Source organism: Melanotaenia boesemani, chromosome 8 (assembly GCF_017639745.1).
Source record: "Melanotaenia boesemani isolate fMelBoe1 chromosome 8, fMelBoe1.pri, whole genome shotgun sequence".
Taxonomy (NCBI): domain Eukaryota; kingdom Metazoa; phylum Chordata; class Actinopteri; order Atheriniformes; family Melanotaeniidae; genus Melanotaenia; species Melanotaenia boesemani.
In genome coordinates this window covers 8,977,477-8,994,536 of record NC_055689.1, presented here as the reverse complement: position 1 = coordinate 8,994,536, position 17,060 = coordinate 8,977,477, and the positions used below count along the sequence as shown (strand labels likewise).

At 39.0% G+C, this 17,060-nt stretch overlaps 2 protein-coding genes across 6 annotated transcripts; both read right to left on the bottom strand.

The window, feature by feature from the left end:
- Nucleotides 1-5,508: 5,508 nt before the first annotated feature.
- LOC121644756 (C-X-C chemokine receptor type 4-like) lies at nt 5,509-7,238 on the bottom strand. Its single transcript, XM_041992930.1, has 4 exons — nt 7,117-7,238; nt 6,808-7,022; nt 6,413-6,696; nt 5,509-6,321 (listed from the first exon to the last, which is right to left on the bottom strand). The coding sequence occupies exons 1-4, from the start codon at nt 7,234-7,236 to the stop codon at nt 5,726-5,728; spliced, it is 1,215 nt and encodes a 404-aa protein (XP_041848864.1). The 5' UTR covers nt 7,237-7,238; the 3' UTR covers nt 5,509-5,725.
- Nucleotides 7,239-12,576: 5,338 nt separating this feature from the next.
- si:ch211-227n13.3 lies at nt 12,577-15,202 on the bottom strand. Of its 5 annotated transcripts, none has more exons than XM_041992932.1 (5): nt 15,107-15,202; nt 13,979-14,440; nt 13,798-13,885; nt 13,625-13,723; nt 12,577-13,546 (listed from the first exon to the last, which is right to left on the bottom strand). In XM_041992932.1, exons 1-5 carry the CDS (start codon nt 15,108-15,110, stop codon nt 13,162-13,164), a joined length of 1,038 nt encoding a protein of 345 aa, XP_041848866.1. In that variant the 5' UTR covers nt 15,111-15,202; the 3' UTR covers nt 12,577-13,161. The 5 variants fall into 5 exon arrangements, with proteins under 5 accessions (XP_041848866.1, XP_041848867.1, XP_041848868.1 ...); XM_041992933.1 differs by having other exon boundaries at nt 13,625-13,720; XM_041992934.1 differs by having other exon boundaries at nt 13,810-13,885.
- Nucleotides 15,203-17,060: the final 1,858 nt, after the last annotated feature.

Sequence of the window (17,060 nt, the reverse complement as noted above, 5' to 3'; positions counted from 1 at the left end):
TATGCCCACCATACTGGGATCCAAATGACTCTCTGGGGTCTTCAGAAAGAAGATTGCTGATGCATATGGTCTAGGGATATAAAACATCTCAAGATAATAATAAAAAAAAAATATTTACGAGTGGAGAACATTTTCAAAAGCTGACAACGTTGCCATGTCATGCCATCATAGCATGTTCAGTCCAAGAACAGATCTTGGTTTGATTTAAGCGGTCTGTAGGTAAAACAGTAGTATCAATATTTCTAAATTGAATACAATCATCTTTTCATGCGTGAATCTAACAAATTAACAGCTGCAATTCCAGACTGTGACCACTGGGTGGCAGTCAACACCCAACACTCATTATTCACAATAACGTCATGCCAGTTAAAAACACTCAAGCAAGCAAGCAAACCATCAAATAAATAATAAATAAATGTGTTTTCCTAATATTAGTTCCACCACCAAATATTTAAATAAACTATTGCTTACTAATGACAACTTATTGTGATATATTGCATCATTTATAAACCCATATAGTTTAATCCTGGTGTATATAATGAAAGCATATTTCATACAACCCCTCATACAGTCAGTGATGTTCTGTATTTTGTTGATGTGCAAATTTCGAATAGTTTTTGTCAATTTGGCTTGATAAATTGTTGATATAGTAAAACATACAGTGGGGTATTTGCCTGTTTATTTTTGTTTTGTTGTTGCTTATGTAACTGGTGGTATGTGTACTGTGTGGTTGTTCCCAGTTTTTTATCCCAGAAGTCTTTTGCAGATAATCAGTCCAACTTGACCGGTCTGTCTGCACGGCTTCCTTCTTTGAACTTTCATGGTGGTTTGCTAATCGGCTCGTTGAACAAAGCAGTTATCTTGAAACCAGTTCTTAATCACTTCTGTGAGACGACTGTTTTATCTGTAGAAAAACAGGAATAATTGCAATCCACAGTTCAACTAACCACAGTAACTGTTTTTCCGAGATGAAACTAGGAAATTACAGCAATTTTCTGACATTCAGTCGTGAGCTTTAGTGTTAGGTAACATCTGAAGAGTCACCAAAATGATATGATTATGCTTTATGCCCGTCTTTTCTCCTTAGATACCAACCATGAAATGATAACTGGGTGACTAAAATTTGAGTTTTGTTGTTATTTTTCCAACTTCAGTTCTAAAAACCTCTGAGGAAGATAACTGAATGTGGGAGGTTTGTGTTTTCATTCGGGGCAAAGAAACAATCAACCAGGAAAAGTCAAACTAAACAGCCTACAATTATAAATACAAACTGTGCATCACAAGCAAGAGATTTTATATCAATCAGAGAATCAGTTAAAGAGCAACCCCATGATGATGATAAAATCACAATTAATTTAAAAAAGATCCAGAAAAGTTTATATATTCATATATAAAAACACTTAAACACCAAATCACAACATGAATTAGTAAAGTAATACAGAGCCTTTTAACTATTCAGACTTTTAGAAAACGCTAACGAAGCCTCTAAAAAAGAAAATCTGCAGGCTGCTCGCAAAGCAATCAGCACCAGGAACATCTGTGAGTTCTGCTTTACAGTTCCATTGATTTCTATTTCTAATTTTTCCCACATCATTCTCACGACTACACCTGCTGGGGTCAATACAAACACTCCTGGCCGGCTATTGGTTTCACCTGTCACATTGTATGAACCCACCAGGAACAAAGAAGGAAGTTATTGCAGGCCACTTGGATGCAACCCAGTCACTTTATTTCATCTTTTGTCTTGACCTCTGGTGTTCCCACAATTGTTCACCAGCAGGAAACTCATTCTGTCTGAATATGAGGGAAACTGGCCATCTGTAGGCACACACACACATACAAAAAGTCTTGCAAACACTCACACGCATCACAACATCAGGTCCATTGGTAATGCAGAAGTTGAACACCAAATTACAGAACGTGTACATACAATTACATACAGGCACTGCATGTACAACTCCAATCCAAAATAAAAGTGGATGCTGTGTAAAAGGTCAATAAAACAGAATATCTTACATAAAGCAAAGAAAACAAATATAAATGCTGAAAATGTGTCACGAATGGCACAAGTAAGCCAAATGCAGGCAGTCAAGGCAGGAGGCAGAACAGTGTCGGTGACAAGTAAGTTTATTTTCTTAAACTCAGGACAGGGAGCCACACACGACAGGGATAAACCAAATAAGGATCTGACAAAGCAAACTGAAAACCATGGAGTATTTGTAGACAGAGAGAGTAATGAGGAGCAGGTGAAGAGAATGAGAAATCAAACCAGGTGAAATAACGAGCAAGGAACAGAAAACTGAGCACATGATGGAAAACAGGAAAACTGAACTAAACAGGACAAAGCCGAAAATCTAAAACGTAAACATTATGGAAACTAAACATGACAAAAACCCAGAACTTTAAACTAAGAGCAAGATAGAACTAAACACGACAAAAACCTAGACCATAATCATAACAGCAACTAAACACGACAAACACCAGAACTAATAAACCAAGATTGAGGCATAACAAACAAAAACAGACAAAAACCAAACATAAGAACCAGAAACCACTATGTGAACCATAACAAAATGAGATAATTGAATCTGATGGTAGAAACACATCTCAAATAAAGAACCATGTTCACCACTCTGTACCATCCCCTCTTCTTTTAAAATAACACTATGTAGCTTTCTGACTATAAAAACGTGTGTTTCTGACTCGTTTTAATGGCACAGTGACATTTGTACATTTCTGGAGCTATCAGTGCCCTGTAGTATTCTGATGCTGAGAAACCGCCCTTCATAACAAGAGAGAAAAGAAGAGCCATCAATGGACTGAGTTTTACTGGATTGAGAGATCAGAGTACAGGTAGGATACGAGACGGATGCTGAATTAGCTGTTGTTAGGGCGTGTTCAGAAGTGTAAACAACAGCCTTTAAACATATGGGAATCGAAAGGCCAGTTGGTGGATCTTTTGGGTGACCTTGGCCTACAAAGCCATACAGTTGAGATAAATACAAGGAATTCCCTCAGAAAAAAACATCTTGATGGGAGAACATGCTGCTCTAAAACCCTTTTCACCCTTTGATGATGCCTTTTCAATTGTAAGAGTTGATAGTTCCTTTGTTATGTTTAATGTTTGTGGAAAAAAATTGTTAATGAAATTAGCTAAGCAGTGCAATCTGTTTCTGCTTTTTCAGATTTAGGGTTTTGCCTGTTATAATAACACATTCAGCCTCACACACAGCAAGTAAATGACTGCCTTTAGTAACATTATTGCATGGAGGACACAAAACCAGCTTGCACAGAGCGATGAAACCTTTGATGATGCCAGGTTCATTGTAAAAGATGACACACAATACAATCGTGCAAACAGATGTAAAAGAAACAGGATATGGAGAAGTAAAAAAGACACTCATTTCCTGGTGTGGCATGTAGGGTGTGACACGTTGCCTTTGCTTTGGTGGAATTTACTCATGTACAGTAAATTTTAAACTGAAATGACTCAGTTTAAAGGAGATCAGGACTCGCAGCGCTTCTCATTCACAAATCTATTTTATTTTAGGTCACCACATCAACTCTGTTGTGTTAAACATAATGGCATGGCTACAAAGCAGTATTCTCACGACTAACAATGGGTTTTTCCAGAAGGCCAGGGTCAATAAGCAAACCTCACAGTGCACTTAAACAATCAAGATAATAGTGAATGCTTAAACAAGTGTCATTGGTGAGGATATAGCGCACCGAAATCCAATTAGACAAGAAGTCCTACTAATGTGGGAGCAAATGTATGCAAGGTTTAGGTTGTTGCTATTCAGCTGAATGTGAACTGATGGAGCATTGTTCAAAGCTTCCTTAAACAGCCCACAGATCCCTTTGAACTTAGTGTTCCTGTTTCTTATGACTTGGAATATTAATGATCATTGCTGAATATCCACTCCATGGTGAACTAGGAAAACAAAACACACCACAAGTTTAGCAAAGGATGAAGGCAGAGCTAATCCAGTGTTGTGATATTGTAGTCTGGATGGCAGAGATGAATGAATAAGCCCACATTTCCATGGTGAAAGCTTTAGCTGAAATGACTGAAATTAGTTGGATTGTTTTTACTCTTTTAATATTTTCAGGAAGAATAAGATGATGGATTCAGGATGAGCTAAAAGGCTTACTGTGTCTAAAAAATCTAAGGAAAATATTTATATGTAGAAGTGAAATGAAGTGATGTGATTTATTTTATGAGAATAAACAGCATTAGTTGGCTATTTGTGAAGTTTTCTCAGACCTTAGCAAACTGGTGGAGTTTGTGTCAATGAGTGCAAAGCTGCTCGGGTGTTTAATTGTTTAAGCTGCTTGTTTTTCCTAAAATGAGCTGCAGGAAGTCTTTCCTGTTTTGAATACACTATGAATAGAAGTGAATTGTGTGTGTGTGTGTGTGTGTGTGTGTGTATGTATCTGTGAATGTGTTGAGCAAAAATGGGGGTAGGAAGGATGACAAACAAATAAGGCCCCAGGTAAGTGTGTTTTCCACTTATACCTCTCTAGTATATACATTTCCATACATATACAAGCCACTTGATGGCTGGTTGTACTTAATGATTTATGATGTGAACTACTCCCACTTCCATAAGCTGATTTGTCGTGTTCACTTACTGCAGCCCATGTATCCTTTCTATCTCTCTCACACAACTCACTTCTTCATCATCTCCTCCTCCTCTTCTCATCATTGCTCCAGGAAACAGGACACAGTAAACTTCCAGCTTCTGTTTCTCTCACTTCCAAGTGGAAGTAAGCATGTGGGAAGCACTTCTGTGTGTGTGTGAGCATTAAAAGTGCTGGAAATGAATCCTGTCATGTTTCCTCCTCTCTCATGTAGAAGGAACAAACTGTTTATATGATCAACATAAACCTTCACAGATCCACATCCACACACACCCTATGTTTCACACACCTGGCTATCACACGTCACACCTTAGGCAGAGTTTCGTTTTTCAGTAGGCACTTGCTGTGTTCGTGTTCTGGATCAATGAATTCAGGTGCCAGACAGCTGGATGGTTATGATTTCATTCAAAGGCAGACAAGCTGATGGTTAATGAGATTAATAATCCCTTTATCCAGTGGATTTTTTTCTTATCTCATTTAAGATCTGCAATCATGAATCACCACCTCTGCCACAAAACATAAAGGAATATTTCCAAAGAGTAATTATAATTTAAGGTTTGAGACAGTGGCAGCTGATAGCAGGGATTAAGAAGAAATACACTTGATTCTGGCTTTTAATCTTTCTATTTCACATTTCCTGTTACTGCTCAGTGTGTTTTTTTGTGATTAAACTGACAAACTTCACCCCTCCTCTAATTAGTGAGCTTCATACCGGACTGGAATTATTTGCAATGGGAGTTTTAATAACATTTATCAGAGCTAGTGAGGGTGGCTTTTGATGTGGTTGAGTGATTGTGCAAGCTTGGAATTCACACAGTTTCTATCAGGAAGGAAAGAAGGAAAAAATAGAAAAGCCATTTTCACAAAGGTGAGTAATTTGTTTATTTATTACAAAAATGTACAACAGTATTTGAACAGAGCTTCATATTAACACTACTTACAAGAGAAATGTCACAGTGGAGAAAAGTCATGAACCAGCAGACTGCTCTTTTTATCAGATACTCTGTCTAAATTTCTTCACATATATACAGTATACACAACACACTGATAGAAACACACACACACACAGCACAAAGAAACATTAGCTGGAATGTAAACTTGAGGACTCGGACTCTGTGGTCGTAGAGGTCCCTGGACGTCTCCGAGGTAAAACCTTCAAACTAGAGGCCCGACTCAGAGTGAGGGCTCTGCGGGCTGAGTTTTTGAACCCAGCTCCCAGGAAAGCATAAAGTAGTGGGTTCAGGCAGCAGTGTGCGAAAGCCATGGGCTCAGCCACCGCAAGCCACATGCCCAAAGCCTCCTCCAGCCTGCAGCTCCGTGGAAGGACCTCCAGGCGAAGCAGAGCATCCACAGAGATGCCTGCTCCATAAGGGAGCCAGCACACAAAGAAGCACAGCACCAATGCGATGGTGGTCCGGACAGCTCGCCGCTTCTGCCTCTGGCCCCCCAACGGGCCTCGGGTCAGCCTGATGACGATGACACAGTAGCACACCAGGAGAACCAGACCGGGAATCACCAGACCCACCAGGACAAGCTGGAGGTGGAAGACCGCGACCCAGATAGGAGCGTTGTCTTCTGGGTAGAATCGCTGGCAAAGAGTGGATCCCTCTCCTCCTTCCCGAGTTCGGGCAAATATCAAGTCTGGCACTGCAAGCAGGGCAGCAGGCATCCAAGCTCCTGCAGAGAGCAAAAGAAAGTAAAAAGAGGTAAGAGGCTGCAGGTATGAGAAGTCAGATGAGAATAAATAAAATATTCAATTGCTTCTCACCTATATACACCAGTCTGTGTGCCAGCAGCTGCCTCAGCCCACCAGTGTTTGTGTCTGTGGCCCGGACCACTGCCAGGTAACGGTCCAGGCTGATAAATGCCAGGATGAGCACGCTGCAGTACAGGTTGACGGTGTAGATTGCATTCACACCAATGCAGGCTGCAGCTCCAAAACGCCAGTCAGCCAGAGCTGCATCCACAGCCCAGAAAGGCAGCGCCAGAACAAAAAGGAGATCAGCAGCAGAGAGATGGAGGCGGTACCGATCTGTTAGGCTGCATTTAGACCTGCAGACAGAGAGAAATCCAGTCACACTCACTTCTCACCTTTTATGACAAACATGAAGTAGTTCATTGGAGTCAAAGCTTCCACCATCAGTCCTTCACCGATCCTCTCACCTGCGTTGACAGCCCAGCACCACGACGACCAGGCCGTTCCCGGTGATGCCCAGGATGAAGATGAGTGAATAGACCACAGGCAAGAAGACCTGCTGAAGCTCATCTGTCATCACACGTTCTATATCACAAGGCTCTTCCAGTCCCACTCCCACCTCCCCAGAACCAGAGCCAGAACCAGAACCTGTGTCATTGTAGTCGTAGTCCAAAACGATATGCTGGAGACAGAAGATAAATAGTAATGAAGAAAAGGAAACCACAGATTTGTGAAAGTTCCTTTAGAGTTCCCATGCTTGACAAAGCTTCCCTTACCTCAAAGTAGGACATGATGGAGACTGCTTCTCTCCTTTCTAAGTGGAGTGAAGCCAAGACTTCACTCTGAGGAGGTTTTATAGTAGTTTTCATGCTCCTCCCCCAAACACTCCAACACATCTGTGAGCCTGCTGAAAAAGTTTTTTTTTCCTGTTTTCGAGGTGTCAGGTGCTGATAGTGGATCTATCACAGGATGCTGTGTTGTTATGTGTGTGCGTGCTGTTTGAATTGTTTTAGCCCTGAGACCTCTGGCTTGTAGTCATCAGGACCTATTGGCAACAGAAAAGAATGCAGATGAGAATCAGACAAAGTAATCTGTGTGTGATTGCGTGTATCTTTCCACACTCCATGCTTGGTTAAAACAGAATAAGCAGCAGGAGTAACAACTCTCACCAGAGTGTGAACATACTTGTTCTGTGTGCGTCACTGTAAGCAGGTATACATAGACTTGTATGAGAAAGACAGACAAACAAGCGGAGTGGAGACAGAGTCGGTTATCCTTTGAATGAACGTGAGACTGTTATCAGCCTTCCTCTCCTCAGTTTTGGTAAACACACAACTGTTAGACTCCCTCCGATCTTTCCCAGTCAGTGGAGCATCAAGTGTGTATTTGTGATATGAGTGTGTCACTTTTCTCAGAGCGAAATAATTGGCCGTCATCTAGTCTTAACTCTACTGAGCAAGATGGAGTCAGCAGAGTTATTATCAACTTCTTTAGTGTTTTTTTTTATTTTTTTTGTTGTTTTTGTTTAAATTGATTTTATATTAAATTTGAAAACACATAATAAAATGTGAGATAATAAAAACTGAGAGTTAAAGCAGCAAAAACTTGAGTTTAAGGCCTGTTGATGATCCTGAAAACGCATAGGTTTTGTTGAGTTTTGGCTTCTTGTTTCCACGGTAACAGAGTATTAGGTGGAGGAAACAGCTAAAGTTTGAGAAGAGGCTCCAGAGTTGAATTTTCTTAAAACGCAAGGCAAATCCTGTCCCTGTAAACACAAACTAGAATCTTTTGGTGACAATGACGTCTGTCATCTTGCATTTGTGCACTCAGGCCCTGTTTGTCTGTGACTGATTGTTCACACACAAACAGCATGAGAAAAAAACAATGGTCGACCTCTGTGTTCTGTTTGTGCTGCTGAATCCATCCATCCATTTATTTTCTACCACTTATCCAAGGTTGGGTTAAGGGGCAGCTGCCTAAGCAGGGAAGCCCAGACTTCCCTCTCCCCAGCCACATTTACTGGGGGGATTCCAAGGTGTGCCCAGGCTTAGGAACTACAAGAACTACGAGAGATGTAGTTCTTGTAGTTCCTGGGTCTTGCCTGGGGTCTCCTCTCGGTGGGACATGTCTGGGAAACTTCACCAGATGCCCAAGCCACCTTGTCTGGCTCCTCTCGATGCAGAGGAGCAGTGACTCTATTCTGAGCCCCTTCTGGATCACCAAGCTTCTTACCCCCAAGACCCTTAGATACTTGAACTCCTCCACTTAGGGTAGGACCTCATTCCTGACCCAGAGAAACCATTTCACCCTTGGTCCACCATGGTCTTGGATTTGGAGGTGCTGATTCTTATCCCAAACCACTTCACGCTTGGCTGCGAATTGCTCCAGTGAGAGCTGAAGATCACATCCTGATGAAGCCAACAGAACCAGATTATGTGCAAAAAGCAGAGACCCAATCCCGAGGCCACCAAACCAGATCCCCTCAACGCCTCAATCTTCATAAATAAGAAAGATAAACTGTTTTTGGTGGATTATGTTAACAGCTCTGACAAAGACCTGTACCAGCTTTTCTTGCTGAGATAATGCCAAATTTGGATTTTAAAAATAGCATCCGATGACTGATTCTGGATGAAAAAATTCTAAATGTAAAGCTGGAAAACTATCAGAAACTTCATAAACAAGATGGATCTAGTGTTTTTTAGTGGATTCCGTTCACCGCTGTAAGCATCTATGCCCAAAATCTTCTCTCACTGAAATGATGCCAAATTTCCATTTTTAATTATGTTCTGAGTAGAACAGGCCTTATTTGTTGTTTATGCATTAACTCAATTAACACATTATAATATTAATGCTTTTTATATATTAAAACATTAATATTAATAATTAAAATGCATTAATTAATGTGTTAACCCTTTAAGGCCTGACCCATGAAAAAAAAATGGTAAGAAAAGTCTGTTTTCTTAAATATGAGGTCTTTATCTGGCCCTATAACAAAATGTAACAAAAAATTAACAGTTTTTTGGGGGATATTTACCATTTATTCCCATGTGATATGTCATAGTGTAATCTGCTTCCTGGTATCTAGAAGGGGACAGAAGACGAGTATCAGATTGTGTTCAACAGGTTTTCAAGCAAAGTTTATATTATAAAGTGAAGAAAATGTCTCAGAAACTGTATGTATCAAACATGTCATTTTAGGCTCAATAGGGTTAATTTTTGTTATTTATTTGCATTAATATTATTACGTTAATTGTGGTAACAAATTTACTTTTTTATTTTTCACAGATTAATCTCTTTGCATTAACTCATTGTCTTAATTTTAACATCCCTGATAAAAATCCTAAATTTATTTGATAAAGGTAGGCTTTTTTTTTTTTAATCAATGATCTGGTGACCCCCTTAAATTATCTTGGGATCCCCTGTTTGGAAAAAGTGGTTGGTCCTCAGGTCTGATGAGGTTGTACGGTAGTGCATACAATGGATGTGTCATTGCAAAGTTTTATCACCCACTACAGGTCTGGCTTGCTCCCTACATTGTTTCCAGTATTTGCATTTTCAGTCTGCATGGAGGTAGTTTTCATTTTGCTGTTGTGTAAATTCAACTTTTTTAAAAAACGTAAAAGGAAAAATTGGGGGTTTTACATGTAAAGGTGTAAATGAGACCTACATTATTTAAAAACACTCAAACTGCTCAGTATGTTAATAAATTATAGAAATATTTCATCTATCTGTGATGCAGACTCAAGTCTCAGTGGACCATTTCCTGACTGCTCTGACTGTAAATCCCCATTCCTCTCCTAATTCACTAATCCCATAAGTAAACAGAAAAAAAATGTGAGAGAGGAAAAGAAACTGTTTCAGATGTCAAGACTGAACCCCCAGCCCCTTATCTGCCTCACACTTTCCCCACCCTTCCTCAACATTCAATATCAGCGCTACAATCTCAAAACATTAACACTGCAGTTTTGGGAAAACATTTGGACTGGTGTAAAAAGTCTATTTTTATATCTATTTTAAGCAACATTTTCTATGCAACTTGTTAACTACGTATGTTTGAAAAGTGCCTTCAAAGATCCATTTTAACTGGGATTACAAGAGTGAACGTTTCATGTTTATGTCTCATTACAGCAAACACACAATAAAAATACAATAATCAATCACACTGATTAAAAAGCTGTATTATTATGTATACTGGCTCTTTCTTGGATCTTAAGTATCATTACACCTGTGTCTGTTCTGCTGTGTCCTAATAATGAATGTCATGTGATGTCCATACCTTATGTCTCTACTTATTCCAGGGAATTGAAAATCGGGTCCACTAGAGCAGTGGTTCCAAACCTATTTTCCTTGAGGATCCCCTTCATGAAAATACTAAAAAGCCGTGGACCTCATACTTAAACCATGCTTAGTTTTATACTTTCATTTCATTGAGATTCTCACCATAAATGCAGTTTTCTGGCTGAGTCCTGCCCTTTGATAAAGCGAAAGTTGAATATATAGTCTTATTTATTTTATTTTTTTTTTAAAGGACAAATCATCTGCTCTGTTGTGCTTTTCAGACATGTTTTATTACTCAAATGTTGCAGGAAAAAACAAGTTGACCAGGACAGACATGAAGTGCTCCATTACTGTAGCTCCACCTGCTCACTGACTTCACAGAACCCCAGAACACAGACAAAAATTGATTGGATGACCAAGTTGTAGCCTTTAAAGTGGCTTTTTGTATTATTTTTTTTAACCAAGGATGCGTGTGTTAAAATATTGTGTGACAGATTTTGATGACCCCCATTTCTTCACTTTGAGATCTGATTTTAAAGTTTTCAGTATAAATAAAATGTCCAGATGATTAAACAAAAAACTTAAGCAGGCGCACATCTCGACTCTGTGTGGACATGGTCTTGATTTTTAATCAGAATGGCTCTGAATGGTCATACCCTCTGGAACCCCCTATGATCTTTGTGGACCCCCTTGGAGGGGTCCCGGGCCCCAGGTTGAGAACCACTGCTGTATTGTGGGCTCTTTGGCAACACATTTTTATTCAGATTAATGGACTTCCTTGTTAAGTTCTTTGCAAGCCTGTTAATCAGTCATTCGTTTCAGGCTTGTGTGTTAAAGTTCGTAAACCAACTCCGGACCTCTCGGGCCAGTATCCTATAGGTTTTAGCCGATTCTCTGCTGCAAGACACCTGAATCAAATTATAGGGTCATTAAACGGCTGGTGCAGAGCCTGACAACAAGTGGTTAGAAAACCATTTCACTTGAATCATGTGTATCCCAGCAGGGAAATATCTGAAACCTGCAGAACACCGGCCTGAGAGGTCTGGATGTTCCCTGATCTAAATCATGCAGGACAGTGGGTCTTGAGGACCAGGACTGAGAAACACTGCTCTAGAACAACTGCCCAACAGGTTTAAGAAGTTTCCCAGGTGGAACACACCTAAATCAAACTAAGGGTTCATTGTGCTTGACAAGAAGCTGTTGGGTCAATTTCTTTTGAAACAAGTTTGTTGGAGCAGGAGAGACCTTCACTACAGGCGGTTAAACTTTAAAGTTTGTTTTCAGTCATATATATATATATATATATATATATATAAAATGTTTGTCCTGGGAAGATGCTGGTAACCCTCCTGTGAGTCTTTGTCTGCTGCAGTCTACTTGGTAAACACTGGATTGGGATTATGATTAGAGATGGCACCACCAAGTGGTATTAAAGAGAATAACCCCAACACAGACGACACTAGCTTTAGGATAAACCAACGTTTTCCATAACGGAGAATTTCAGGAAACATCAAAGTTGCTTTCTTGACTATGTAGACACTTCAGTATGTTTTATTCATTTAATTTGATTTCATAATGGCTACTAAGATACTTCTGGGCCAGTTCTTTCAGTTAAGTAGGTTCCTAACAAAAAAATAAAAAGAATGAAAAGAAAGAAATAAAGAGTCATGAAACATTTTTTTAAGTTAAAGAATTTTGAATTGATGCAAATAAATGAAGGCTGCAGGGTGAATTTAAGCAGCCTGCAACAACACATTTCCACATATGACTTCATTCTTCAACATTAATATTGAAGTCATATTTTAATATAACTTGTTAAAATACTATAAAGGTGATAACACAAGCTTTTGTGAAACAGTGAAGCAAAATATCAACATTTCTTAGTCTTAGTTAAATTTCCGTAGAGCCATGTCAGGAATATGTGAAGCAGAAATTGAACCATGTTTTTCGTTTATTGCTTATTTTTGGGTTTTTAATTTTCAATCCAAAGGTAACAAAATTCAGCATTTGCCCCATTGCGCTGTAGTACATTGTCTCCAACAACAGAAAACTTGTCTAAAACCACTACTTCCACTATACCATCAACATAACTGACTACAAAGAATTAATGTGACATTTCTGAAACATTTTGAGACTGCAAACTGAGTATCATTCTCTTGAAATTAGTACAAAGTCCCAAAAATATTGCACACACAAAAAAAGAGTTATTTTTAACTAACACACAGCTTATATAATTTTTTTTTTCATTTTACTGATGCAAATGTTAATTTCTTTGTTAAAGGCCTATGATAAAAATCAATGTTGGGGGAAAAAAAACCAAAATTTATTCAGTTTCAAGGTGTGTGAAATTTTAAACACAATCAATTTTGAAATATGAGAATAATAATAATAAAAAAACCTCAACAGCATGGCATTGTATTGGTTCTTTGTCGATTATTTTCCGATACATGGAACCAACAGAGCAGGCTGCATAACAACAATCCACAATAACTTATCAGGAGAGGTGAAGCTAGTAGTTTAAAGTAAACATCTGAGTGACCTTGCTAACAGTTTTCTCTGACAATCATGTTCCCTCGCAACTGAGCAAGCAGGTGTCTGAACCCAGACATCTTCTTTGGTGCTTCCTGCTTGGCTCCGACATCTTTTTGCTTGATGGTTTCCAGGGCTATCTGAGAGGGAATCACCTCAGCAGTCTGACCTCTATTAGCCTGATTTTTGATTTCTTGACTGCCACAACTCCAGCTGCTTGAAGAGTTGTTTGGAGAGTCATCCAGACAACTAATACTGATGAGCTCGTGGTGATTGTTGCTTTGAAGACGCTGCTGCTTAGCATTACGGGAATCCTGGGAGTCATTTCTTGTTCTCTTTCTCACGTTCACGTTCTTTCTCTTCTTTTTTGCTCGCACTGTGGTACATTGTCTGAGGTTCCTGAAACAATCACAAACTACTGATTAATTTTATATTAAAACAAGGGGAAGTGATTTGACATGTTCACCAAAGCATCACCTCTGAAGGAAAATATGTGGCCTCGAGCAGGTTGATGTTGCTCCCATTCCTAAACGATTTTCCTTGTCCTTATTCAGCCGTACACGCTTCAAACGCCTTCTGAGAAAACACACAAGTGGAATGAATTTGGGCAACACAATTCAGTTTCAAAGCCAGCAACTGTAAACACACACAAGTGGTCTAACTGTCTTGTATTAGGCAGTTTTCTTGGCATCCACTTTTTGATCAGCACCCACTGGTCACAGGTCAGGGACTGTGGATCTGATGAGGACACCAAACAAAGAGACGGTTAATAGAGCAACATTTTTTAAGTATACACTTTATGTTGCATAAACAAGCCATATGTGAACTAACCGTTGTCGTAGAGTTTGTTTTTCACTGGTGCTGTTGTTCCCTTTGCCATCTTATAGAGCTTGCGACAGGCTGAGCACAGGAGCCAAGAAGTCTTCAGCTTCTTGGAGGTGGCATGATGTAAGGAGGGACCAGAAGCTATGCTGCTGCATTCGGAGTCACCGTCTTCATCTGACTCATCCAGTCCATTATCAGTTATCTCTGCAGCTTCTCCTCTGTCCTTATCACCATCATGTTTTCCATTACAGGTGTAGACAATGTAACAGTCCTTTTCCTCATCCACGTCAGCTACGTTATCATCAGCCTTAACTTGGTTCAAATATGTCCTCACTCTCCAATCTATCACTCTACGCTGGATAACTTCCACATCTGGTTTAGGACTCTTCTTTGTATTTTTCTTGGAGGCCTTTGACAATTTGTTGGCACGTTGAGAAGACATGGATCCCTTCCACTTCAGGCAATAACCTGCAGCACAGAGAACAGTGACTACCAGACACTAAATAAGAAAATGAATCCAAACCATTAATATCATAGCTGCTGTAACTCACACGCCTGCCAAACTAAAATGAAACACATTAAACTGATGTTCAAATAACTAAATGAAGCTCAGCATAAAAACAAATATGATCATTTGCTTGTTTTGTTTGTTTTCACATTTAATGCTCTGAAAATCTGACTACCAAAATCCCTGTCAAAAATAAGAATAATAGTAAAAAAAAACTCCGTTTTGATACAGGGCTCCTCTCGACTAGCTAGCGCTACATGAAACAGGACTGACCGATGACTGAGTTTTTGCCGAAGCAATCACAAACTACGTTGCAACTTATCAAAACAGCAGCATTACAGTACATATATAAGTCACATCGACTTTTTAAGCTGTAAAATTGTAAAGCCCTGGAAGTGTCGATGTAGGTGTCAAAATCCCCACACATTTTCTTTAGCTAACTTTAGCATCCTGACCAAGCTAGCTAAGCTAAAAATAAACAATGGATGAACTCCTGGCTGAGGAAAACTGTTGCCGAGTTCATCACTCATCTCTGAAACTTTGCTAACACTTCCTTCCAATCTCTCCCCTTTGTTCATAACTGATTCCATTTCACATATAAAACTACGGAAAACTACTGTGCTTACTCATTCACATGACAGCTGCTGCCGTGATGGGTTCGCGTCCGCCAGTGACGCGCGAGGCGGAACAGTTAGCTGGACCCGGATGCAAAAGCCTCAGTAAAGAAAGTAGCTATTGGCTGTCCTAAAAGTCACCACCTAATTTGCATAATTGACCATAATTGTAATGGACACAGAAGAAAAGAGGAATGACACTGTGGGAGAGAATGAGAGACTAAAAACATCCTCGGAGTGTTTTGATAGCTAAATATAAAGTGATAATAGTAAAACTTTGGACTTACACCAAGGGAGCTTAAATTTCAACCCATGAGGAGCAGTTTTAACATACGCTACTCACAGGAAGTTAGGGATTTTCAGCTTATTGTATGTCAGAATGCACCTAAAATGCACTATAACGTGTATAGGTGGCCTTAATTGGACTTTTTAAAACTTTTGAATGCACACGTACAACATTTAAGTGTTTATTGTACAACATACTGTTCTCTAACTAGATGATTACCTGCAATAAACAAATGCAATTAAACAACTACTAAATGTTCTTGTTCAATTGCAACTTGTATTTAAACAACCATATTCATCATCATAATACAGATTATGACAATAAGATGACCCCTAACACATGATATGAGATGTTGGCTTTTATTTTTTGGTATACCCATCGCAGTTGTTAGAATCTGTTTCAGTAAATTGTTTGAGATAAAGAAATTACTATTGCATGATTTTACTTAAATATCCTACATTCATAATTCATTTATTCAAAGTCCTTCAAATGATGCACATTCATGATTCAGTATTGTATGACCTTTGAACATTTTCTGTAAATTTAATTTAAGAATTGAATATCCTTTTTATATAACTTTAAATACAACTTTTTGTGAGTGGATATGCATTTCAGTGTCTTTAATTAAGTTCTTTCTAGTCAAAATGAACATTCCAGACGTCTAAAATGACATCCTATCAAAAATGAAAATTTCAAACATTTAAAATGTCCTTTTTACTTTGAGAAATAGAGACACTTTTTTCCATTTCTGTGTATGGAGTTTTCACTTCCAGATATAAAAAATACATTCCTCCTATCTAGAATAAATTTTCTGGATATGTGAAATAGATTTGTTAGCAGTCACAACTTCCTTTTCAGATGTGAAAAAAATGGACAAATGGCATTAGTTACTAATGTGGGAGTGAGTGGGCAGCCAGTAGTTTGTGTACAGATAATAGTAGACTTAAATCACTGCTTAATTTTTTTTACATTTTTTTCTCCAGACTACCATCCAGTAGGTGACGGTAATGCATCTTTCACTTGTTTAAGATAAACGTAGCAAGTGCTTGGACCAGCCGGGATCCATAGTAGCAGATGAAGGTCAGAGGTACCTAAAAACAAGGAACAAGAAGTACCTCAGTGAATCTGCAGCATCCGCATGAATAAACAAGTTGACATCTGTCAACTGCCACAAATAGATTTCTTTTGCTGATTACCTCGTTACATATGGCGCCCTCTACTGTGTCAGAGTGGTAATACACCTCATAAGTGAGTAGGGACATGAAGAGAGGGTGGCAGGTGGCGTGTCAAGAGCCTGGCTCTGCAGTGGAAAGCCTAAACGCAGCAAATATAACACAGCTTCAATTATCCACAAGTTAAACGTTGAAGAAATCACCTGGTCTTTACCAGCTTTTAAAACTAGGCAAGTATAACCTCAGAAGATCAACAACACAATATTACACTTCCTCATAATTTATTAAACAAAAATGAAGCCAAAGTACTAAAAAAAAATGTGTGATAAAACGTCATGATTTAGGAACTGGTGTCTGTCATTGGTTTGGCAATCATGGGCCACTCTTCTTTACTTTAGGTAATTGATTGTTGGCACTGTTATGGTCATTTTAGTTACATACAGAGGGGTTCATGGGTATTACAGAGTTGCATGGAAAGTGATAATTCTTTCTATCAGTCGATGAACTG

Coding starts and splice junctions, on each gene's coding strand:
- LOC121644756 (XM_041992930.1), bottom strand. CDS start 7,236: ATGTGTTGGAGTGTTTGGGGGAGGAGCATGAAAACTACTATAAAACCT. Junction 6,697..6,807: donor GTGCTGGGCTGTCAACGCAG/GTGAGAGGATCG, acceptor CTCTGTCTGCAG/GTCTAAATGCAGCCTAACAG. Junction 6,322..6,412: donor ACACAGACTGGTGTATATAG/GTGAGAAGCAAT, acceptor TGCTCTCTGCAG/GAGCTTGGATGCCTGCTGCC.
- si:ch211-227n13.3 (XM_041992932.1), bottom strand. Junction 13,724..13,797: donor ACAAGACAGTTAGACCACTT/GTGTGTGTTTAC, acceptor GTGTTTTCTCAG/AAGGCGTTTGAAGCGTGTAC. Junction 13,547..13,624: donor CCACATATTTTCCTTCAGAG/GTGATGCTTTGG, acceptor TGATTGTTTCAG/GAACCTCAGACAATGTACCA.